This window comes from Crocodylus siamensis, chromosome 4 (genome assembly GCF_052110815.1).
Source record: "Crocodylus siamensis isolate JL-2025a chromosome 4, ASM5211081v1, whole genome shotgun sequence".
Taxonomy (NCBI): Eukaryota; Metazoa; Chordata; order Crocodylia; family Crocodylidae; genus Crocodylus; species Crocodylus siamensis.
Window position 1 is genome coordinate 103,984,311 of NC_143398.1, and position 26,392 is coordinate 104,010,702.

Sequence of the window (26,392 nt, forward strand, 5' to 3'; positions counted from 1 at the left end):
ACTATTAGAATTTTTAGCATCTAACTTTAAAACATCTACGTATTTTATTGGAGCTAGCTCATATAAACTCTTCAGTACTGACCAAAACACATCCAGATGTATAATGAACAATCATACGACTTTTCTTTTACACTGTCATGTATTATCTAAGTAAAGAATCATAGCAAAATTCACAGCTAACAATTAAGACATTAACCAAATAATACTTTGCATAACCTATACTTAAAACGATCACATTTATTCATGAGCTGGGTCTTTCAGGCAGAAAACGAGATAGAGTTTTTTTTAAGGAGTCTATATTTTTATGATCACTAATAGCTCTAGTTATACATGTCAAGAGAGGGACATACAAATACATTACTTCAGGATACTTGATGTGCTAAGCATTTCAGCTGCTTGCAGACATTACAAAAAAAGAAAGAAAGAAACAGTGCTTTATTTTAAACTCCATGCGCTCCTGCACCAAGCCCCAGACATGCCCAAAAGAGACAGTGCATTAGTTGGACCCAGCTCACCTGAATTCTGTATAGATCAGGCACTTTAGTGGACCTTTTTTCTAACAGCTGATTGAATCAACTATTAGTTAAAGCATCAAAAAGTCCTGCTGAAGCATCCAGTGCTGCTTCCTTCAGTAAGGCATGTTGGGTTTTTTTTGTTTTTTGTGGGGGGGGGGTTTTTGTGGGGGGGGGAGGGGGAGGAGGGGGTTGTTTTCTTTTTTAATGTCTGGTAAGCTCCATGTCTTTACATCTCCATAGAGCCATTAAGAAATCCCTCCTTGTTACCTCTACCCTGTTGTAACATTACACAAATGAACAAATGCATTAAAGGTTTTTTTAATTAAACTTTTGAACCTGGAGACACAGGGTCTCAAATTGGACTGACAGCTGAATATCCTTTAATTTTGTCAATTGTTGCCTGTGTATGACTGGAATATAAACATCTGAACAAAAGACAGATGATCTAACAAAAAAAAAAAAATCTTGCAACTATCTACCTCTAACATTTTTTAAATATTATCAGTGTTAAATTTCTATATTTAATTTTTTCCATAGTACACCTTTTGCTGCTAAAATCTTATGTATAGGAACAAGAAAAATAAGCACATCTTTTTGTGATTATATAATTGAAAACAATCTTAAAGTCAAGCTAATTGAAGAGTCATGGGGACAGTATAACTAGATGCATATAAGGTCGTTCAGCTATTTGCAAATTCAGTACAATTATACCTAACTTAAGAGCTCAAAACACACTTTGTATGGAGCACTTTTCATAAGGCTCAGTTTTATCCAGAGTAAGGTACCATACCAGAATCTAGATGATAGACAATAAAATGAGAAATGCTTGCCTCATAAAATTACTTGTTTTTTATTTTTTTTAAATATACAAACAGACACATTTCCTTTCTGATTTTATACATCAGAAAGGAAATATTAAATGTAATACTGATCAATTGTAGCACTGAAATTCATAAAACCATGATTTATATTAGACAGGGCATTAGCAAAAGAAATAGGGAATACAGGAAAAATCTGAAGACAAAAGGAAGATTCAGCTGAAAGACTATTATAGAAATGATCACTGAACAGATGTATTTGCACTATATTCTAAATTCAGCAATAATTTTCTTTTACATATAAAATTAATTGAATAGTCCATTGCACTGTACCTTTTTCATTCTCAAAAAATCCTAAAAAATAGAAATGAACATCTGTTATTTATTGTTCAACAGCAGACAGTGCTCATTAAACTCAAAAGTTCAGGCATGAAAATTGAAGAGTAAATAAACTAACTATTAAAACTAAAGTTTAGCAACTATTTAATTTTTATTGAAATGCAAATAGAGCAAAAGGTAAGTTCCAGACATGTTAAAATGTCACCAGCCACATTTTATTTACTTATGCATGTCGCATCAGATTTCAGAGGAAGAAGTCTGAGTTTCACGGTAACAAGATTCCATGGAAAAGCCGGAAGAGTAACCTAGAATAGCTGTCAATGGCTCGTATGAGCAGCACTAAGTTAATATTAACCGTGGAAAGAAAAGGCCAGTTTGATAAGGACAAATGTTGTTGGTTATTTATAAGTAGTACCATTGTTATTATATAGAACAGTTACAACTTTTTCTAGAACTGGAACATTTCAAGGCCAAAGGAAAAAAATATACTTTCTATTAGATTGCTAGTTAACCCAGATACACACACTGAGTTTGAGGCTGCTGTCCTAAATGGCCATAGCACCAAGTAGAAGTAAACCATGCATTCTGTAGGATCTATAATGACCACATTTTGCGATGCTATCTGATTTTATATATATATGTAGCAACAGAACTCTTTAGTAATTCTGTCTGGAAATTCTAATTGGCGATAGCCAATTTCGGGAGGGCGGCATGCCCCCCACCGCCCTGCTACACGTCGCTTATTTCCTCAACCAACCAGAAGCCACAGTTGGTTTTGTCCTGATTAGGCCTGATTTTTGGGCTGTCCTTGACTGGCAACACACTGATACAGGACATGCCAGTAATGATGCTGCATAGCAATCCAAGGAGTGCAAAGCCACATGGGCACCGTTCTGCAGTCTCCACCTCACTCTGTATTAGCAACCATGTAGAACAGACGTCGGCAGCCTTTTGCTGGCATGGGCCAGAGTTTACAAACCAGCTAGTCACTGCAGGCTAAAAGTCTGTGCCTCACCCTCTCCAAGTGGCTGGCTGCTAGATTCCCAGCCCTTTTGCAGTAAGAGGAAGCTCAAACTCTTCTGCAGTGAAGAGTACTAGAGAATGAAGGGGTACTGTAGTACTGGCAAAGGTAATGCATAGTTAACCTTCCACTTAACTTGCTGGAGTGGACAGATCTTGACTTTATGCCCACTTTATGGAAATGAGAGACTCTTCTCTAGTTGGCTCCTCCAGCCATATGGCTTGAGGGCAAGCAAAACTTGGAGGCATCCAAACCCCAAGCCTCTGGGATTGGACCTGCATGTAGGATGCCCATCAAAGGATTTGGGAACATCTGAACCCCCAGATGAGGGTGGAGGATATCTGCTGGTAGTACAACCACTTATGGTTCTGGACTGACTCATGGATTTGGAATTGATTTGGCCAATTTGTCTTGGACTATGGAAAATTAAAAAAAAAAAGGGGGGGGGAGTGATGTTGAACAGTTAGCCGAGAAGGGGGCAGCAGTCTCATTTTAGACTGTCTGAATCTGAAAGAAAACAAGCATTCACTGAATTGGCAACACAACCATGGTTCTCAGATAACAGCCACATCACAATGCTAGTGAAGTTATCCAAATAATATCACAGAAGGGAGTAAAGTGTCCCTTCCAATATACAGAAGTATTTTTTTGTGCTTTCTTCAGGATGCTCAAAACACAAGACGGTTTCTCTGCCCCAGTCATGCAAGGACTGTAGACCCAGAATTTTATAAACTTGCTTCAGAGCTATTTTTGTTTTGACTCAAAATATTATTACAAAACAAACACAAAACAGAAAAAGAAAATTTAATTGTTTAAAATAAGCTTCTTGCACCTCTGCTTACATTTCCTAAATTTGGTCAGAACAAAAAGTTGAAAACTGAATGATGGATTTAAAAAAAAAAAATAAAGTAAAAAAAGCCTTTACCCATGAGACTGAGCAATAGACAATTCATAAGCGAGCCTGGACACTACTAATAGTGCAACTATGGCAGTACAGAATGAAAAACTCACCTAAAAAGACCCAAAACCCAACAACTTTTTTATACCAAGAGAGTTATTTCACACCAAGTTATACTATGTGGTAGCTACACTGGTATTCATATCCAAGTTAATTAATATGTAATAGCTAAGTAAGTCTACATGTGACTGCAGTCTAGACAGACTTCCAGACAAAGTCAATCTCTCTTTCAGACTGATTCAAACCTTGAGTCCTTCACAAGCTCCAGTCTCCAGCCCAAATACAAACTGGTCCTTATTTTGAAGACCCTTCATAAGTTACTTTCGCCCATCTTATCCAGCCTTTAAGCCCTCATTGTCATGTTCATTTTTTACTGAAAATGCAATGGCTGTCTCCATATTATCCACTTCCCTGCTTCTTTCATAGGCACTTTGGTATCTACTTTCACACTGCAGCTTAACCACACAAAACCTTCCTCCAATTTGCAAAGCCACTTCAGAAGTCTTGAAAGACAAATTCCCATTACAAACATGCTAAACTGCCCAGCAGTGCCTAGGCGAGTGACCTATTCATTATCATCTTGTCCTTTTAAACCAGTGATCCTCAACCAAGGTTCCCTCAGATCCTTTGAACGATGCTGCAAGATGTGAGGAGATAATCAGCTCTTATCTTACCCAGGTCCTACTTCATTCTGTTCTACATTCACTTGTCAGACCTTGTCTTTATTTTGATTGTAAACTTCTGGGGGCAGGATCTCTCATCTTAAGCGTATACAGCACTTACAAAATGGGAACCAACCCACCAAAAATGGGAACCAGCCTAAACCAAGCGGACCTCTTGGCGCAACTAAACAACCACTAAGACAGATCAATAGTAATTAAAGCAAAACACAAGGGCTGATATTTTCTAAAGTACCGTTACACGCAAGTAAATGAACTGGCATTTAATCAGGCTCTTAAGTGGAAAAAATCATGCATTTTTCAGAAGTGTAATTGAAGTGGACATAAGGAAAATCTGCATAATGGTGTTGGTAAGCCCACTATGTGCACAGAGTGGTTAAAACAGAACACCTAACACAATGTAAATTCATATCAAATCAGATATGAACAGGTCCAGATGCCTCCTTGGTACCAACCCAGTGCTGGAAAGGCTGCCAATGGATTCTCTCAGATGCCACCTACTCCTAAGTAAAAAAAATATAGCGCAAGAAAGAACTGTAACTGTTTCATGCAAAAGTAACTTTTACCTAAAGTATGAGGATACATAAAAAGGTATGTTAAAAAGAAAATTAGAAAAGATGAAAAGGACAGTGCTCACTCTGTGCTTAGTTGGCTGCTTGGGCCAGGTTCCTGACAAACTAGGAAGGTTCTCCTACTAGCTGGATGCTCGCTTGCTCTCTCTCGCTCGCTCTCTTTCACTGTTCTGGAATGAGAAGAAATATTGGAGCCAGCACCAGTGCAGAGATAAACCGTAATACAGCTGGCCCTGATGTCACTTTATTTTGTTTTATTAAAGGGATATGCTAAGATTGGGGAGATTCCATGCACTTTTCCCACAAGGGACACAACACTGCTGCAGTAGGATAATATGGAAAAAGCCCTAAAAATAATAACAATAACAACAACAACAACAACAACAACAACTCCTCCCTTACAGCATTATCCTGTTTCTGAACAAAATACTTTATTATAGGGTTCTACCTTTTGAAAAAAATCAATTCTATTTGAAAATACAGTAGAGAAAATTTTAAGCAAAACTTGAATTTCTTTGTTTAGAAGAAGAGAGAAGGGGCAAGAATTTTTGAAACATCCAAAATGACAGAACATCTGAATATATGATGCTAGTGTTTGGGATACTGTTCTCCTTTCAGTTTCAAAGTCTAACAAGTGTAACAAAGGCATCAGTGAGGATTTCTAAATGATATCTTTATATAAAGGCATCATATATACTGTACACAAAAATTCATTAAAGGTTTCAGCTTTACCTCTGTTAAGCCAATGATAATGTAAAGTCATTGCCAATTGTTAAAATTTTCAATTACATCATTTAAAAGTAATTTTAAAAAGTCAGTTCTACTTTAAAATAATATACTAATCTTTAAAACAAAATTATTCTATGGATGGTATCTCTCATGTGCAAATTAGTTCTTTTCTAAAACTACTTAAGTTGAAATTAAGGCCTGCTTTAATCAGGACCATAAATTGAGATTATATCCTGTGAATTTTGTTAAATTGATCCATTAAAAGAAACTACTAATCTGTACTGCCCTAAAAGTCTACAAAGAAACTAATTATCCATGTTAAAAATATATATACTTAAGTAGCATATGGCACTACAAGTACTATACAAAAGGTTATCCTCTTTATTATGAGTCATTCATAAAGGATGAACTCATAAGCCACTGAAGTGGTTTCTATTCACTCTGTGAAATATATAAGGATAGGCATAGCTGGAGACCATGTTAATTTGCAAGGGAAACCCTTCTTAATTCTCTGAAACCATTTAACTTCTATGCCAACTTTAAGCAACTAAGAATGTGTTTCTCATCCTACATGTTAATACTAACTTTCTCTCTTCTTTCCCAAGGTTTTCTATTTTCAGTTTCAAAGTCTCTGCAGAAGGTAGATGATGACGACATGCTACTAAACACCTTCACTCTAGGAAAATCACTGCGGAATGGAGATAAAACAGAGAAGACAGGGGGTACACTTTCTCTTGAGCACTATAAGATGGAAGATGCTAGTTTTCAGGATGAAGGGGAAGACAGAAACCCAAAGTTCTTTGTGAGTTTCTGTTTCTTAATCAACTCCAAAATGTAAATAAAGACTCTTAAAATGAGATAAATACTTTTCACTTATAAAGGATGCTTTGGCGGATAATTGCAATCACTCATTTCTGCAACTTAGTGTATGTTCATAGGCTAATTTTTAATTGCATGCATCTAATATTAGGCATACTAATCTGTATTTGGGTAACAAAGGTAACTTATTCTAAAAAGATATGTAGGTGATCAGGACTATGTGTATGTCAGGGAGTAGAATTCAGCTTACTTTATGTAGTTCCCTTTTTCTTTCTTTTTTATTTTTTAATAATGCTTTTTTTGGTCTCAGCCAGTTGGTATATATGAAGGAGGTTTACAACCATAATAAACAATTAGGTTGATTACACATATTCGTTTAACTTGCTTTTTAAAAACCAACAGTATTCAATTAACATCTATTGTATGATGATGTTTACTGTTTAAAGATCATCTTCAGTTGCACTACTTACTTTCTTGATGAAGACTAAGCACAATGGTAACAGTCTTTAAAACTTTAATCAGTCCTTTTAAAATCCAGAATATAGGTTCCAAACATAATTTCATAAGCCACAGTCTGCCGCTGAACCTGGCTATAAAACAGCTACCTTATCTTGCCCTGAAGGGTTCAGTAGCTTTTCCAGCTGACACCGAAATAAAGAATACTGAATCAATACAGGAAAGAAGAGAGGTTGGCGATGAAGAAAATTCTGCTAAGTTTCCTATAGGAAGGAGAGATTTTGACAGTAAGTATACTTGCATTTTGCCTTTGACGTAATGCAGTATATATGTTTGGTTGAATAAGATTATACTTGCAAATGTTTGAAAAAGGAAATTTGGAAATTATGTGCCAGTGTTTATCAATGTACAATGTATTAATAGAATATAATGAAATTAAATATTTAGTTGGACTATTTCAGGTATATCTATTTGTTAAAAATTAATGGTCTTGCTAGATGTCACTATAATACATCCTAATTTTTACAATTTAAACTTTTGGAAGTTTTTTTTCTTTTTCAGTGCTCAGGTGTATGTTGGGAAGAGTCTATCGACCTTGTTGGCAAGTCTGAAAATTGCTGGCCAGCCTCACCTTCCTTGAAGGAGATTAAATTATTTGGTTGCCAGTTTAATGAAACTTGAAGTTATTGTGTTTTGGTATTGTTATACACTTAAATCTAAAGTACTACTCTCTGTATTCCAAGGTGAGGGAAACTTTATCAACCATCATTAAGTAACCTAGTTGAAAAATTATGCGGTATCATTGTTAAAACAGAAAATTCTGCATAATTCAGATTTGTAGATATATTTGTCTAACAGTATACGTATGCTACTCACATTACCATACACAATGAAGTCAAGGTATTTGTGCATCTGTTGTCTTGTTCTTGCAAAACTTACCATGTTTGTTATGTAATAGTAAAACATTATATATATCAAAATAAAAATAAGACTCATAATCTAAAAAAATGTGTCAATTTTGCCTGACCAGCAATCAATTTAGTCTTTGCAGTAGTTTTGTTGCTTTTTCCTCCTCTATCCAATTTGCTGTCCAATTTCTTCTGAGGGTTGTTTGAAGTCTTAGGTCTCTTAATATTTGTATCCTGAGATGGTTCATTGTCATTATTACAGATGATTTCTTTATTCAGCTCCACCTGTCTCCTCTTTGTGCTCTTGTTTCTTAGCTGACAGCGCAGCTTTGCATCTTCTTTTTTACTTTTACTTCCATTCTGGTGAATATTTTCAGATTTAGTTCCAAATGCTTGTCTTTCAAAATCTGAATTCATACCTTCAGCCATATAGGAGAACAAACATATTTAAGGAAAAGAAAAAAAGTTAATTCTGATAGTCTTGTGATTAAAATGACATAAGCCATGAATGTTTAATAATATATAAAATATATAAAAAACAGTCTAACTATCCACTAACCCCCGTAATATATCAGCAATGAAAATGTTACTGTTAATTTTAAAATTACATTGCATATGCATAAACATAACTTCTGAACCTTTGGGAAGCAAGTACATAAATTCTAAAATGTTGGAAAAAACATATTAAGATCTTAATTGTAATTTACATAATTCATACCTTATATATGTAGTAACCAAAAAGAATATTTTGAAGCCAAAATGGTTGCATTGATCATAGGACGTGCAAAGCTATTAAACCCTGTTTATTTTACTTTAACAAAAGCTTGATGTTGTAGTATTTAAATAATAACAAAGTGGTACATCACTTGAAAATATCAGGCATGAAATTTTCTCAGTCAGTCAATTCTACTTCAATTTACCTGCAAGAGGTTCATCTTTTAGAGGGAGAGCAGGGTCTTGTTTTTGTGCTGGTTGTACCCAAGTTGGGCTTTCACTGCTACTGAAAAACTGCACACTCTTCTTCTTAGTCAAGTCATCTTTATATGTACAAGCAAACTGAGACCTGATTAAGGGTTGCTTCATCTGTTAGGGATGAACAAAATTGGACTTAATCCTTAAAATTCATTTAGGAAGTTATTTTGAATGGCTGTAGTGATTGTAGTATAATCTCCCCTCACCTTATTTATAATATGAAAAAAATTAAAACATCCTTACTTAAGGTGAAACACAGCATTAATGTACAAATAACAATAACTAATTTTAAAAAAGCCTTAATAGTAAAATTCAAGTACTACAAAATGATTGGTTTGATTTGTATACCAATCCCTGTTTTTAACAAGAGTCGTATTTGATCACATTAAAAGCCAGTATAAACTTTCCTGTCCCAGGTTTTTCTTTTGTTTTGATATTTAGTAGCATCTGTTTACTATTTTGAGTAGCTGTCATGGTGACTATATCTGTCTAATGTCAAATCAACCCTTAAACAGAGCATTTGAAAAGTGGGTTCATCATCATATACAGTAGCATAACTAAGGGAGGGTAAGCAGGGCACCAGCCCTGGACACCAATTTAGATGGGATCCTAGAATGACTGTACCCAGGCAGGCCATATTGCAGCAGCAGCTGAGGTTACTTAGTACACGCTTCCCCTCCAGCATTTCACGACACTAAAATTGCTAGTTACATCTTTGTTTACAAGTCGCTTTCATTAGTCTGAGCCTCCCAATCAAACTGAACCATGTCAAAAGTGAAATACAGGACAGTGCCCAGGAAGAAATCAGACAAAAGTTAATCTAGTATGAAGCTGAGCAAAATATACAATGTTTGATATTCTACCTTTATTAGATGAATTTCAAAATTTACAACCCTTCACAAAAAAAAACCCTAAAAAAAAATAAATCAAGGTCTCTCCCTGTAAAGGATTAAGGTCAAAGGACTTTTCCAGCTGTTGTGTCACAAGTCATAAATGTCCTAGGGAAAGAGGGAGAAAGATCTGCATATCTTTATGAGAATTCGGCAGTACTCCAGAACACTATCTTATCTACCTGCAATATATAGAGACAAATGAATTCCATCACATAAACCAGACACCTGGCTAAATAGTTCAGCTGAATCAAATCAACATTGAAAGCTAAATAAAAATAGCAATATGAACTCAATTACTCCAAATCAAGTTTGTTTTGTTTTTACCAAAATGTGTTTCTTCTTCTGCATGTAACACTACCAAATCAACCTGAAATTTGAGTAAAGCTTTGTCTTGGTTCATTTGTTGTCACTAATATAGATTCCACAGGGCAAATGCTGTCCTCCGTTGCATCTGTTTAATTAAGCAGACTTCAAAAGGAATAGAAAAGTATAGATAAGAACAGATGCTGGGGAGGTCTTGAACACCCCTTACCTCTCTTTGCTGTGCTGGGTGTGTTACTACATTCCTCCTCACAGACACTCTGATCCCTGAAGCAATTTAATCTAAATCACAATACTTTGCATGCAAGAGAACTGGATTGTGAAGGATGGTTTAAAAGTAGATGCACAGGCCAGTGATCAACTCAATGCTAATAACGTGACTCTAGGAAAGAGACATGGTCACTGACCATAACAATTTCCCTACTCCCTACTGAATTGGCCAAAAGATTCTCACCTCAGACGACTGGATGGGAATATAGAAATCTGAACCTGAACTGTATAAAACTCCGCCACAAAGGCAGAGGGGTGGAAGTGTGGAACTTGCTTCAAACCTTGGGGACGGATTGTGAGGGCCCTGAGACCTCTCCACCCAGCAATGAGTTATGTTTGTGTATTTTGTGCTGTATGTAGCTGCTCTTGTTAATATTGCCCAATTGAAAATATCCCAATAAACAGGTGTATAGTTTGGAAGAACTTGCTTTGGCTTCTCTTGCACTTCTCCAGATAAATAAAAGCCCCTAGAGACATCCTGGGTGCAATGATAATTACTCTATGCTAGGACTTCTGGTTTAACAGCCTTATTGCTCCACAAATCATAAACAGACCCAGATGACTTTTGGCTAAGTTGGTGCTGCACTACTGATTCCAAAGAACAAAAAAGTTAATCCCCACTAGAGGAAATACTGCTTTTCAATAGTCAAAGGGACTAGATCTGTTTGGGTGCTTTTACATACATTTTTCAGAGTAGAATGGCACTTAATGTGCATTTGCCCTGTAAAAACTGATCTTGGGCAGTTCTACTGTTCTTTTTCACATGTAGATTTCCATAGTTCAAATTAGCTGCACCTTTTTCTCTTTGGACACCTCTTCCAAAAGAGCGACACAGTGCATGTATTTCCCTCAGGCATAATTTCAAAATTTACCTGGCTTCTGGACTGGGTCCTCAGGTTGCTTTATTCCCTGTTTACACTGTTTCCTTTGTCTGTCAATGTCAAAGCCAGTTGACTCATATTTCCCTCAGAAGCCATCATCCATATGACTGTAGAATAAGTCTAAAGACCACAATTAAGGACTAAGCAGAGATACCCAAGTGAACCAGTAATACAGTATAGCCACATTACAATGACACTCCTCCCAGGTTAGTTAGAGCTGTAGAGAAGCAGGTTATAGTTGTCTAGGTAGAGCACTATGCTACTGCATAGCTACTCGGGCTGTGCAAAGCTTTGGTCCTTGATTTGATTCAGTGGAGATTCAGCCCAATTCGGTGGCTGAATCTCCAAATCCAAACTGAATCAGAGGACCCTTTAATCTCTCCAAATCAAATCAGAATCCTCCGAATTGATTTGGAGACATTTGGACATAGACACAACTTTAAATGTTTTTTCTACATACCTCTAGGTAGCAGGTGGCTCATGAGTGCTGTAATGCTGGGGGTGCATGGAGTGTCCCACAGAAGCGCGGGTGGTTTCCCAGAGCATTTGGCAGCAGACCTAGAAGTGGACCAGAAGCACTTCTGGTCCATTTCCAGCTCTGCTGGGGAATGCGCTGGGAAGCAACACCCCCCCACACCTGGTGACTGGTGCCTCCTGGGTCTGAGGGGAGGGGGCACCTGGGGTCCCCCTGGCCAACTGCCAAGCCAGGGAGGCATAGGGGGCCCCAGCATGCTCCCTAGCAGACCCAGAAGTGGATCAGAAGTACTTCCGATTCACTTCTGGGTTCGCCACCAAGCACATGGAAGGCCTCTCCACATTCCTATGGGGAGCTCCATGCACCCCAGCACTCACAAGCTGCACCTGCTACGTCAAGGTATGTAGAAAAAACTTTTAAAGTTGGGTCTATGTCCAAATGGCTGATTCTCTGAATTAGCATCGAATCTTCAGATTCAGATTCAGTTGAATTGAATCAGGGACCACGATCCGAATCAACTCGAATCACTGTCCCCAATTCGGACCGAATCCGAATCGAATAGGACCCACTTTGCACACCCCTAATAGCTACTGTTTCTGGAATTCCAGCTAGCTTGGGTCTCTCTCCTCAGAACTGTACTGTGCCATATAGACAACTCCACAGTGACACCAGGTAGATTTTGAAAGTCTGATTTATTCACAGAAAGATCAAGGATTATAGGAAGTTAGTGCTGGAGGTGATCACATGACGTTATCTAGTCCAGCCCCCTACTTAAGATAAAATAATCCCCAAGTAAGCCATCCTAGTCAAGTATCTACTTAACTGCTCTTGAAAATTTCCAGGGACAGTGGATCTACAACCTGTCTAGGTAAATAGACTCCTACAAAAGACCCTGTGTCTCTACCTTTCTCTGTCTGATGTCTTATGAGCTCTAAAATTCAGCCTAAATTTATGCTGTGTTTTTGCTGGACAACTGAAGTTCCAGGATAAGTATCCCTACATGGAGCTGTTCAGGAATGGCTATCACACTTGTAAATTAATGCCTTAATCAGAAACAATATGCCAGGTACACAGGGGCATTCAACAATTAATTCAAACTAGCTAAGTGTGATTTTTAAGCTAGATAAATTAACTTCTTTTAAGTTTATCCTTAACCTGTTCCTCCTCTTTTTAGAATCCACCTGATAAGCTACTTGACAGCAGTTTTCATTTAGCTCTCACCCATACATAATTAGAATACTAGGAAGTACTACCACAGCCCTAAAAACAGCCTTAACTCTACACTTCTTATAGAATGTATTCTTTAAAAAACAGATGTAATGGAAATTTTCAGTAATATTAAAGACATTCTTCTAAATGATGTGGATAACAATATCTTGCAATAACTATGGCCAGGTACAGACTTTACACTTTTATTGGTACAAGTGGTTGGAGCCTGGTCTATACCTCTAACAGAACAGAAGAACAGTACACAAAATCAGTCTATACACGTAATGGAACAGAAGTTCGGCACGCACAGACTGGTTTAAAAATGGCGGTCTGAGATTTGCCCCTCTCGCCTCCACATCCAAAGGTCAAATGTGTGTTCTGTTCACTACTGATCTAAATTACTGTTTACAGAAAACCATGTAACAGATCAATTCCGCCTGAGGCTTTTTGAACGTCTGTACACAGCCTATGAGTTTTGATTTTTATCTGGACAATAGAATAAGATACCATAAGACTCTTATCTAATTTTTCTTGGTCACAGAGATATCTTGGTTTATGACAGTATTTTTGGATGTCCCAAACAAATTTTAAGTACCCATAAATGATATTGTGAAACTTCTTTATTGCTATTTTACACTACCCAGACAAGCAGAAATGCAAAAACAAAAGAAGGATTTATCCACATGTATTTTTGTTTTAAGGTGCCCCACTACACATTACATGTATCACGCAATTACTGGGTTAATTGTGCAATTAATTGAGACCAGCTACATGTTCAAATCAACTACTGCACCTTGAAGAGGTCCAACTAGTTATATAGTTATTACTGGAAAATGTGTAATAACTTTATAGTTGGTATCTATCCAACTTTAATTTGCACGCATAGCAGGGTCTGCCCTTGTGGCTGGGAGCTCCGGCAGCTGAAGGGGACACCCCATAGCTTTCGGGGGGGGGGGTCCCCCCACACCTGACAGGATTTTCCCTCTCGACAGTGCCATGCAGCTGCAGACTGTAGTTCCTGGCAGTACCCCATGCTGCCAGGACCCAGAGTTCCACAGCTGTGGGATGGGGTCCTGGCAATGCCCCACAGTCCCAGTTCCATAGTAGCTAGGGTCAGGAGGGACCTGAATAGATCATCTAGCCTGACCCCCTGCCACAGGCAGGAATGAATGTTGGGCTCCCAAGACCCTAGACAGGTGATCATCTAACCTCTTTTTGAATTTGCCCAAGGTAGTGGCGAGGACTACTTCCCTAGGAAGTTGGTTCCAGATTCTGGCCACCCTAACCGTAAAATATTGCCTCCTGATTTCTAACCTAAACCTATCAGCTTATTACTATTGTTCCCCATCACCCACGATGCTGCTGGGGAGAATAGGGCTTTCCCTATTTGCTGTTGATCTCTCCTGATGAGTTTGTAGGCAGCCACCAGGTGCCCCTTCACTGTGGGACTCTGGGTCCCCATGACTGCTGGGAGGGAGAGTTGCGCACTGCAGCTGATGGGACGAGGCCCAATGCCACAGACTCCGGGTTCTGGCAGCCATAGGGCACTGCCCGGACCCAGAATCCGCAGTTGTGGGACTCGGTTTCAGTAGTTGTGGGGCACTGCTGTGGCTGCATGTCCCGTCAGCTATGGGACTCACTGCTGCAGGAGCTTTTTACTTGCCAATGCAGGGGGAATCCAGGATGGTGATCCTAGGCTTCCCCTGTACTGACAATAAGGCATGATAGGATCTAATGCTGGATCCTACAATCATACCTCCTGCCACACACACACACGGCATGGCAGGAGGCTTGACTATGTGGCTCATATACCAGATCCTATCATGCCTTCACCTGAATGTCTACAGGAACTATAAGTACTCTTTTTTTTTTTAAACATATGCATCAATTAATTCAATGCATCTTGATTCACTAAGTCAGTATTTCCCAACCTTTTTCACCCCGCAGCACACTTATCTAAATAAAGAAACACCACGGCACACCGGACACCAACTGGGGAGGGGGGAGCATGGCCAGCCAGATGGCATTTTGGGCTGGAGCCATACCCCCTGCCTTGCTGTAGCCACGCTCCCCCATCTGTCTGTATCCGCAGCAGCAGCAGGCAGGAGGGGCATAGCTCTAGCCAGGCAGGAGGTGTGGCTCCAGCCCAAAATGCTGTGGCACACTGGTTGGGAAACACTGCACTAAGTTAAAGCCTTCTTTTCTAGCGTCTTTGCTGGGTTTATTTTTCGTGTCACTTTTTCGTTTAGGTCTTTGTTTAGATAGCTCTTCTTTCAGGAGATAAAACTCATGTGATCATGTTGCTTGATTAGTTATAAAATACTTATGTAAACCAATAACTTTACTAATATTATTTCTACAAATCTGTATCCTTTTCCAAGACAAAGGGAACTGAACACATGCAGAAATAACACGTATTACATACCCAAATGAACAGACATATTTACAGAAAAGACCACTTCCATACTGCACCTTAATTTTACTTTCTTCCTCAAGTTTTTTAATACGTTGCCTGAGCGGTTTTGGAGAAGATCCCCTAGGCTGAGACGGAGACCTATATTGAGAGACAAAAAATTCTTACAAACTACTGAAGTAGTTAAGATAAACTATTAATTTTATGCAACTCAGAATGTGAGAGGAAAAGTAAGGTGACCTTATTTCTCTAGTTGTATCTTGTGCCCCTTCTTTTCTGCAAATGATACTGATGCAATAAAATAAAAATAAGGGTCTGATCTTTCAGTAAATGGCATTTTTAATAATATATAGTATTACAGTCCTACAGGCATAACTATAGCTAGTGTGGCAACGAGTAACACTCCCACCATATAGTTTACCATATTTTCCTGCATACGATACTCTTTTCCAAAATTCAGTTGATTGAAATTGGGACATGCATTATAACCAAGGAAATGTGGTAATAGCAGCTTTGGCTGCTTAAGCTTCTGACAGGAAAAAGCAAAAGTAAAGCTGCATATGCTGCATGCTAGGGACACTTTCTCTTCTCCCCCACCCTTGGCAGAGGTTCTTAAGGAAAGATCTTTTTTCTTCATTCTGCGTTTCAAAAATAAGGAGCATATTTTATTTGGGGATGAGTACTATGCAAGAAAATACAGTATGTTCAAAGGCAGACTCTTATAGTATTTTTCTTCTATTTACATACTTTGATGGTATTATGTCTAGTCCCTTCCCCAGCACTTCTTTTAAAGTTGGTCCAAGGGCAGCCAAATGAGGTAGATATAGGGTCAGGAGAAAGCAAACAAGCTAGCATGTTGTGGTTAAGTGAAAAGGATGTTGCTCTGGAAAAGAGGAGGTTCTGAATTCTAGGCTAGATAGAGCCTTACCCCCAGTGAGACAAACTTCTCCACTGTTTTCCATCCATTCTATCCAATGACTATTAAATGCAAGACCCTCAAACAGGACTGGACAGTAGATCAAATATTTTTAATTACTTTCCTAAGCAGTAAGTAAACCTAAAAGATACCTGCAGTCAGATGGAAAAATGAAGACATCTTTTACTGAACTGCACGCTATTAAGAGGGTTAATGCCTGTAAAGCAATTGAGATCCCTAGCATAAGCCATGCCACAGAAGTGCAGAATATGAAGACTTTTTTGTTTTGTTTTTAGAAGGAAGGAAAGAAAGAAAAAAAAAAAGAACTCTCCCCAACCTCGGTTTTTGTGAAATTTTTTAGCTTTTACAGCCATCAACCTCTTAGGGTAGTAGATTCATTTCCTTCAATAAATTAGTGTATTATTCTTTTGAATATAAACACTGGTAAAACAAACAAAAATAGCAGCTCAAATTAACAAACGGTCTTATTTTATGTAAAGTATTAGCATTTTATTGAGATTATATTATTTAAAATACTGTATTTTACAATTAGAAAAGGAAGTACTTAAGCAAAACAAAAGGCTTGCCTCTGCCAAGACATTTAGGAATCATGGAAAGACAAATTGGGCTTTTGCACTGAAAGAATAAAAATGTCACTACCAAATAATCAAGGAGAGTTATTGAAATTGCTCTCTATATCATTTAATAAACTGAAAAATAACCCTGATATCTGCTTCCTTATTTTTCCAGTGTTTGGGCTTTTATTAATTACTTGCATTAATTAGATTACATTAATGCCCCACTCTTATTCTGAATTAAAGTGACCATAAACCAGGTCTAGCTTAGTTTAATTTGTAAAGAAAATGATGACCACCTTAATTATGAATAGGAGTATTCACACTGGGAGTTACTGAGATTCAACTAAACAAAGATAACATTTATAATAAGGAATATAAATTAAAATTTACCTACTTTAATACCCCATATCCATAAATACAAATATGAGGGCTGGGGAGAAGGGAGGAAAATTCATGAACCAGGTCTCAGTTCATAGATTATGCTTAAGTATACCTCATAACTCAGTTAAACAGCTTTAAATGCATTAGATTTAAAATAATTTTGTTTTTCTATTTTCATACAGCAGGTAGGAGGATTCTAAAGGATTCTACATCTGAGAAAACCATGACATTCTTCTCCTTTCTAAGACGCCCCACACCATCCTGCAGCTCATCTACCAATGAAGTTGACTATAATTTTTTCAAATATATTAATGCATTACAACACGAGGAAGTTTCCTGATCACAGGCCCTAGTTTTCATGGGGGACTTCAATCACTGTGACATTTGCTGGGAGGGCAAAACAGCAGTGCACAAGCAACCAGGAAGTTTTTGGAGTGCATTGGAGACAACTTCCTGGTATAAGTGTTGGAGAGACCAACTAGGGATGGTGCTCTGCTTGACCTACTGCTCACAAACAGGGAAGAACTGGTGGTGGATGTAGAAGTGAACACAAGTTGGGCAGCAGTGACCATGAGTAGATCAGGGATCCTGGTTTTCTACGATTAAAAAAAGAATCCCCAATTTTCAGATTTAAAAAAAGTAACCCAAAATCCACATTTTTCCATGATTAAAATGAAAGACCACCAATACATAGATGTATGTATGTATTCTACAAGTATGTTAGCGACAAGAGTAAGGTCAGGGAAAGTATGGGTTTTACTGAATGGTGGAAGGAACCTAGTGACAGATCGTGAGCAAAAGGCTGAAGTACTCAATGCCTTTTTACCTTGGTCTTTACACAGTCAGCTCTCAGTCTACTGCACTGGGTGGTAAAGTGGTCTTTCATTTTAATCATGGAAAAAATGTGGGTTTTGGGTTACTTGTTTTAAAACAGAAAATTGGGGTTTTGTTGGGTTTTTTAAATCAGAGAAAACCAGGATCCCTGGATATGACTGAGTTCAGGATTGTGACACAAGGAAAGAGCAGCCAAGTATCCCTGGACTTCAGAAAAGCAGACTGACTCCCTCAGAGAACTGAGGGGCAGAATCTCCTGGGAGGCCAGCTGGAGGGGGAAAGGAGTCCAGGAGCACTCACTGCATTTTAAAGAAACCTTACTGGGGGTGCAAAATAGCAAATGTAGCAAGCAATCAGCTTGGCTTAGCAGAGAACTCTTTGGTGAGCTTAAACACAAAAATAAAGCTTACAAGTGGAAGTTTGGACAAATAACTTGGGAAGAGTACAAGAATATTGCCTGGGCAATCAGGGATGAAGTTAGGAAGGCCAAAGCACAACTGGAGTTGCAGCTAGTAAGGGACATGAAGAGTAACAAGAAGGGTTTCTACAAGTATGTTAGCAACAACAGGAAGGTCAGGGAAAATATGGGTCTTACTGAATGGTAGAAGAAACCTAGTGACAGATCATGAGCAAAAGGCTGAAGTACTAGATGCCTTTTTACCTTGGTCTTTACACAGTCAGCTCCCAGTCTACTGCACTGGGCGGTACAGTAGTGAACAAACAGCTTAGGGACTATTTAGAAAAGCTGGATGTGTACAAGTCCATGGGTCCAGATGCAAGGCATGCAAGAATGCTGAGGGACTCAGCTGATGTGATTGCAGAGCCACTGGCCATTATCTCTGAAAACATGTGGCAATCAGGAGAGATCGCAGACAATTAGAAAAGGGCAAATATAGTGCCCATCTTTAAGAAAGGGAAGAAAGAAAATCCAGGGAATTACAGACCAATCAGCCTCATCTCAGTCCCTGGAAAAATCATGGATCAGGTCCTCAAAAAATCCATTTCTAAACACTTAGAGGAGAAGAAGGTTATTAGGAACAGTCAGCATGGATTCACCAAGGCTAAGTCATACCTGACCAACCTGACTGACTTCTATCACAAGAAGACTGGCTCTGTGGATGTGGGAAGAGCAGTGGACATAGCATACCTTGATTTTAACAAGACTTACCATCTCCCACAGCATTCTTGCAAGCAAGCTGAGGAAGTATGGGTTGGATGAATGGACTGTTAAGGCAGACATAAAACTGGCTGGATTGTCAGGCTCAGTGGGTAGTAATCAATGGCTCAATGTTTAGCTGGCACCCAGTATCAAGTGAAGTGCCCCAGGAGTCAGTCCTGGGGCCAGTTTTGTGCAATATCTTCATTAGCAATCTGGAAGATGCTATGGATTGCACCCTCGGCAGGTTCATGGATGACACCAAGCTGTGGGGTGCAAGTATATACACTGGAGGGAAGGACTAAGATTCAGAGTGACCTAGACAAATTGCTTGGTGCCCAATCCTCCAATCTCATGAGCTTCAACAAGAACAAGTGAAAAGTTCTGCACTTAGGATTGAACAATCCCATGCATGAGTACAGGCTGGGGGCTGACTGGCTGGGCAGTAGCTCTGCAGAAAAGGGCCTGAGGGTTACAGTGGACAAGAAGATGGATATGAGTCAGCAGTGTGCCTTTGTTGCCAAGAAAGCCAACAGCATACTGGACATACTGGGATAGAAGCACTACCAGCAGATAAAGGGAAGTAATTATTCCGCTGTATTCTGCACTGGTGAGGCCATATCTGGAGTACTGTGTCCAGTTCCCGGCCCGCCCCCACACACACTATAGAAAGTATGTGGACAAGTTGGAGAGAGTTCAGTGGAGAACAATGAAAACGGTTCTAGGGCTCAGGCAGATGACTTCTGAGAGGCTGAGGGAACCGGGTTTATTTAGTTTAGAGAAGAGAAGACTAAAAGGGGATTTAATAGTAGTCTTCAAGTACCTGAAGGGTGATTCCAAAGATGGAGATAGACCAGGGGTAGGCAACTTTTTTTGCCCGAGTGCTGAAAAAACTGCAATTTCTACTTTGTAAGATGTCAGAGTGCTGGCATGCCAGAAAAACAAAACTGGAGGGGGGGGCAGACGGGGTTAGACATGACACAGACATGGCAGGATGTACTGCATATTAACATAATTAATAATTGTAAATTTTTTTTGGTTGTTTTGTTTTGTTTTTACACAGTAAATACCAGGTTTTCTAAAAATTCTAAACTTGGTGACAGAGAGAGAAAGGAGACAGAGAAAAAAAAAAGAGAAGAAAGAGGGGAGAGAAAGAAGAGAAAGAAAAAAGGAAGAGAGAGAGAGAAGATAAAAAGAGAAGAGAGGGAAAAAGGAGAGAAAGAAAATGAGGAGAGAGAGAAAGAAAGAGAAAAAAGGAAAGCGAGAAAGATGGTATGTCCCTCACCACCCACATCTCCACTGCTACCAGCTGTGGCTCAGGCCTGCTGGTCCAGGGCAGTCTGGAGGACAGAGGCAGTGATACCACAGAAGCAGCTGTCAGGGCTCAGATGCTCAGACCCTCCCCAGCAGTCCCAGACTGGGGGAAGCCCAGGCCCAGGGCTGGAAAGGAGGGCCCGGCTGGGGCTGCGGCAGACAGACATCCCATCCCACCTGGGTGGGGAAAGAACCAGGGTGTCCAGTACCGGGGCCAGGCATTTGGGGCAGGGTCTAGGCGGTATGGGAAGAAGCAGGTGTGGAGGGACGCACCATAGGGAGGCCATCCTGGCTGGGCCATTGCAAAGGTGACAGCTGGAGGAGACTGGGAGCTGGGTGATAAGTGGGTACTACCCCGGGGCTCCACAGACTCGGGCCACAGCGGGCAGGTGGGGGCACTCAGCAGTACTCGATGTAGGGCCTGCCCCAGCCTGCACAGCTCTGCAGGGATTGGCTGCAGCTGACTTGCCCACAAGGGGATGCCACCTGGCCGGGGCAGGATACCAGGCTCAGGAGGCTCCCAGCTCGGCCACCCTGCATCCCAGGCACAGCATGAGCAGGGCAGAGCTGCCCCTGGTGCAGAGATCCAGCCGCAGGAGCCCCTGGGCTCTGGGAACAGCCACTGTGGATAACACTTGGGGCCAAGCCAGCTGGGAGCCACCAGCAGTGGCCCTCCACAGCACCTGCCTGGGCCCCAGCCTTACTCACCTGCAGCTCCCCTCCAGGGGCTGGGCTGGAGGGCGCAGCCTGGGGACAGGGCACAGGTTAGCAGAACACATATGGCATCCCTGCCTGTGTTCTCCTGACTCCACCCCTGGTGCCTGCGACAGTGCTGGGACATGTGGCTGCTCCAGAGAGCCTGAAGCAGCAACTTAAAAACAATTTATTTAGTTTTTAAACAATTTCCTCGCACACCTCCTGGCATGCTGAGGAAAACGTCTCCGCATGCCACTAATTGGCAAGTGTGCCGGGGTTTGCCTATCCCTAAGCTAGACTGTTCTCAGTGACAGATGACAAAACAATGACCAATGGTCTAAAGTTGCAACAGAAAGGGAAGTTTAGGTTGGATATTGGGAAAAATAATTTTCTCTACCATCCCATGCAATACACCACTGCTAAGTACTTTGTTTTGTTCAAGAATATTATTCTTGTTCTAGGGACAAATTACTACAAGCTTCATTTTAAGAATCTTTCAGCACTGACCTGAACAGTGTCAAAACAGAGGTGATTCCAAATGAAGTTAAACTTTCATCATCATATAATAATTCTGCTTTGTTTTTAGTAGGCGGATTGACAGCTTCTTCATCCAAAAGAACTAGTAAGGCCTTCACAGTATCTCTGCCACAGTATGCCGTGCCATGATTTATGGCATGTAATTTTGGCTAAAGGGAAATAAAATTATTATAGAAAAGTAAGTATAAAATAAGCACATGAAATAGAAAGGTTTAGAAGTTTTTCTGTTTTAATGGGCCATCACCAAGAGCGTCCTGTACCAGATATTTCAGAGGAAGGTAAAAAAAAAAAAAAAAAAAAAAATCTCTCAGCAATTATGGAGTAACTTGTTCATAAGAGAGTTCCTTCTTTACCCCAAGCAAGTAATGTCATCTAGCTCATTGCCAGCTGGAGGCATGAACTTAATATATCTAGCCTAAACATCAGGACGTAACATTTAGAAGTTCCTTCCCTACAGCACTACACTACAGAAATTCACATTTAAAGAAAAATAATATTTTCCTCTTGCATGTCCTGTGGCACTCAATACACAAGTAGATTCTGAAGAAGTCCACCATGCCCTCTTACAAGTTAATACCAACTACCTTCACAAATCTAAAAAACTGATAAAGGTTGGGTAAAAATGTCAGAGGGATAATTTGGCATAATAATCTCTAGGTTCAAAGATAATGAATCCCTCACAAATTTCCCTAAGAATAGAGAAGTCCTCAAAGACAAAAACAAAGCACATCTGGAAGTACTCAGTTCTGTAGTTAAACAGTACAGATGCTGAACTTCATAGGTACTACAGGACTGCAAGATTTGCAGATTTGCTACTTCAAAAAAGTAATATTCTTGCACAGAAGCATAATATATGGTAGCCTTTTTTAAAAGACAGGACTTCTTGTTTATCTGAGCTGCAGTTAATTTGCTTTGAGAGTTAGAACAAGTAATAAGCAGAGTTTATAGAATCAATTATTTTTAAACCTCTTTTAAAAGAACAATTTCCAGTCTCCCTCTACTTAATTCTACCAGTTAGTGTATTTAGCCTTCAAGAAACCATAGTAACAGTCATTTACTATAAGTTATAATCTCTTAATAACTAAGGCTGTTACAGTTTTACAGAATTGTCCTATTTTAGTACCATTTAATTTCCATAGTTTATTCTCAACCAATGTAATTATTACATTACCATATCATGACTTTCATACTGTACCATGTTGTAACATGACAGAATTTTATTTTGATGGAGAAAGATGCTCTCTTGATGACAGCCATGCACAGACTAAAAAAATATGCATTAGGCACTTTCTAAACAGTTTAAAAAAAACAAAACAAAAACAGTCCCCACCTCAATGCTTGTTAAAGCAGAGTCCGTTATGTGTCAATCCACTTCTCCCTATCCTTAAAAATATCAATTAAATAGCTCTCAGTAATGACTTCTGCTATTCCAATTCCCATCCGTCAATCCAAACCACAACAAAGCATATTTTAGCCAGAAAAATGGATTTCTCAGGAAGCAAATTATGACAATTCCCATTAGTCAATGTAGGTTTTAGCATAGAGAAAGTAACTGATCCATGGAATAATTATTTTGCTCCAGCACAAGGATCTCTAAGACCCAGCTAGTGGAAAGATTCATAGGCTAAAAGTACCCTGTACTGTATTTATTTTTTTAAAAATTAACTGTTTCCAGGTACATTTGATTCAGAAGTGAGTGATGTACAGTCTTCCAACCCATACTACATTGTTAAGGCACCAGTTTCAATTGTATAGGTAAGATTAATCTGAATTTTTGCCTTGAAAGATTTCAACCTCTTACAGATGAAATATGCAATCTCTTTTCCAAAACAGCACTTACTCTGATTCTCGAATTATTTTTCTGAAAAGTTAAAAATGTCATTATAAATAAGAGTTTTATAGTGGTCATTTAAAAAATAAATAAATAAACTAAGAATAAAATGTTTTGTTTTTTATAGATATTTGCCATGCAATCTTTAAAATTATTCTTCAGTGAAACTGCTCCTTCAACAGAGGCTAAAAATAATGTACTTCTACACAAAGTTCTACAAAAAATTGCCCTACCCCATTGGTTTCTAAAAACTATTGAAGTCACAGGCTGCCCTCAGGTGCCCATTTTGAGAAGTGCATTTATTTCCCATTATTCTCAAGGAAACCAAGCATTCATCCTCCACTTTGTAACAACATAGGAAGGGCACCCACCATCTTCCAAGACTGTTCTTCTACAGGGAACCAGGAGACTGGTATCATTCAGACACAGCTATGACATCAACACCAGCAAGAACAATAGGAAACATCAGGCATTTTGAATATATAATTCTTTACGAGTTTTGCTGAAGGAGGTAAATTTATCCAGAAACAGGAAAAATTACATTATTCCTAAATATTTACTTTCAAATTTGAAGCACACGAAGAGGCAAAGGGAATCATGGGTGTGTGGAGGAAAATAGAATGCATATGCACAAGGAATGGGAATGATAGGAACGAAGAAAAGTGGAGGGGGTACAGGGAAACGTAAGCTGATGTATGGAGGCAATGAAAACAGGTGAGAGCAGATGGAAAACAGGATATATAGTCTAACTGCTTTGCGCTATCCTAGTAAACCAGTCTGTGTGTAAACTGGCCAGAATTTTGGCTATCTTACCTGCCTGAAATACCCTGGTTGCCTTGACCTCTAAAAGAATACCACAACATAAACAGGCCATATTGGCAAGTCTGTTAATAAAATATAAAACCTTAAAGTAAAAATAAGACTGAAGTGTACATCTTCAGATCCACAGAAGTGTCTAAATTGTAGCATTCTGACACTGTTCAGAGAACATACAAAAATAAAACCTGCAGATAAACATACACTTATGGAGACAAGGTTTGTAACAGTTATACTTGAGGATAAAATGAGAGTAGTTTATATTGAGGTTTAATTATACTAAAACAAAAGAATGGAAATAAAGTTTAGTTTAGTTGTATAACTAAATACAAATACATTGAAGCTTGGAAAGAGCGGGTGAGATTGCTAAGCACCCTTAACTCTGTCCTTTATGATACACTAGACTTTATTCCTTTAGACATTTTTTGACAGCGAATTCCTAAAACTTGGAGTTTGTGGTTGTAAATAGGCCTAGTTTTAATCAGGGATCCTGGTTTTCTCTGATAAAAAAAAATCCCCAATTTTTGGTTTAAAAAAAGTAAGCCAAAATCCACGTTTTCCCGTGTTTAAAATGAAATACCACTATATACACACACATCTATAGATTAGCGGTCTTTCATTTTAATCATGGAAAAATGTGGATTTTGGGTTACTTTTTTAATCTGAAACTTGGGTTTTTTTGGGTTTGTTTTTTTTTTTAAATCAGAGAAAACCAGGATCCCCGGTTATAATCAAATTATTTCTGCTTAATACCACTACAAGGAAATCGTTTCGGCATGGGAAAGTTTGTCTGATTTCTTAACAGCCACTTGAAATCAATCCAAGCATGTAACTGTTTTGAATTTCCTACATTTACAGTGCTCAGATCTAGAATGACCACATGCTGGATGTATTTTATGCCGGATTATTGATATACATTCTCAACCTTAACTACATCTTAATATAGCTTATCTGAGAATGTAAGTTACCGTTTAATTGCATTTGTATTACTAGCAGATAAAAGTTATAAAGTGCTGTTTGGGAAGGATTATATATATTTTAATTGTTTATATTTTAATGTGAGAAATTTAGTTGAAGTTAAAACGACTTTTTGAAAACAGTTTCCCAATTCAGAAGTACTTAAGAGAATTCCAACAAGTCAAAGAGAACCACACTACACAGGAAATGACAGTATTCTGTGTAATTGGAAAAGGATTATACTATATTTCAAGTTACCAAAAAGACCTTTGCTTTCTTGTAAAGCTAAATAATAGGAGAACAAAAGGAGGCCTATTACCCGGGCTGGACTGATTCCAGTGGTGTTAGCAGTCGCGGCTTCATGCTGAGAATTGATAATATTTTTAATCCTTAAATCCAAATCATGTACAACTTCCTCAGCTGCTTGACAGAAAGGATCCCTGCTGTTTCGGCTTTTTATCAAATGCATCTTGACTGTTGATAGAATTCGCCCCCCTGCAATTCTGAAAATAGGCATAGGGTCATCTCCATATTAATCTTGGCAATGCTTTAGTATACTTATTAGTTTTGAACATCAAGAGTCTTCACAGTTAATCAAAACTGTTCAGAAAATAGCTTTGATCTTTTAAATCAAACAGCAGTATGTAATAAGTATTGTCCTTTAACATAATGGTTTACCAGAAAAAAAAATTAAAGATGGTGGGGAGGGGACAGAAGATCATGAGTTCAGCTTTTAGTAATACTGTGATCTAGAAGAGGAAATAACTTAACAGTTAAAAGTTATGATAAAAAATATCTGTTTTAAAGACGCATCTTAACAGTTTGCTCACAAATGATGAGTGTGTAATAAGGTTCTAGAAGAGATGAACCATTAATTGATAAGACATACGTTACTTTCCAATATAAAACACACACAAACATTTCCAGTCAATTTGTTAAAAAACTGCAAATCCAATTAGGTGAAAACTGACACATTATAAACAATTTACTCCTCTTTCAATAAACATGTAAATTTACTTTGCTTAGGCAATAATATTGGCTTAAACTGAACACCACTCTGTCTGCCTCTACAACCTTCCACCTTTTGACTAGAGTTTAAGGTAGCACCTTTTTTTCTGGGGTAATAC

The 26,392-nt window shown here is 38.7% G+C and overlaps 2 protein-coding genes across 3 annotated transcripts in view; one reads left to right on the plus strand and one right to left on the minus strand.

The window, feature by feature from the left end:
- Window positions 1-719: 719 nt before the first annotated feature.
- Window positions 720-7,230, plus strand: PMCH (pro-melanin concentrating hormone). Its single transcript, XM_090043235.1, has 2 exons — window positions 720-6,434; window positions 6,990-7,230. Exons 1-2 carry the CDS (start codon window positions 6,186-6,188, stop codon window positions 7,224-7,226), a joined length of 486 nt encoding a protein of 161 aa, XP_089899361.1. The 5' UTR covers window positions 720-6,185; the 3' UTR covers window positions 7,227-7,230.
- Window positions 7,231-7,899: 669 nt separating this feature from the next.
- The window catches only part of PARPBP (PARP1 binding protein), a 58,830-nt gene continuing 40,337 nt past the window's right edge, over window positions 7,900-26,392 (minus strand). For both annotated transcript variants that reach the window (XM_090043233.1, XM_090043232.1), the window contains exons 7-11: window positions 25,585-25,768; window positions 21,632-21,810; window positions 15,309-15,390; window positions 8,736-8,898; window positions 7,900-8,234 (exon numbers count right to left, since the gene is read on the minus strand). In XM_090043233.1, the coding sequence (XP_089899359.1) occupies window positions 7,900-8,234; window positions 8,736-8,898; window positions 15,309-15,390; window positions 21,632-21,810; window positions 25,585-25,768 (943 nt within the window). The remainder of the gene's footprint in view (window positions 8,235-8,735; window positions 8,899-15,308; window positions 15,391-21,631; window positions 21,811-25,584; window positions 25,769-26,392) is intronic.

Bases quoted from the DNA above. Each gene is read 5' to 3' on its own strand.
- PMCH (XM_090043235.1), top strand. From the start codon at position 6,186: ATGTGTTTCTCATCCTACATGTTAATACTAACTTTCTCTCTTCTTTCC. The intron at 6,435-6,989 runs GTGAGTTTCTGT...TTTAAAATCCAG, and splicing joins ACAGAAACCCAAAGTTCTTT to AATATAGGTTCCAAACATAA.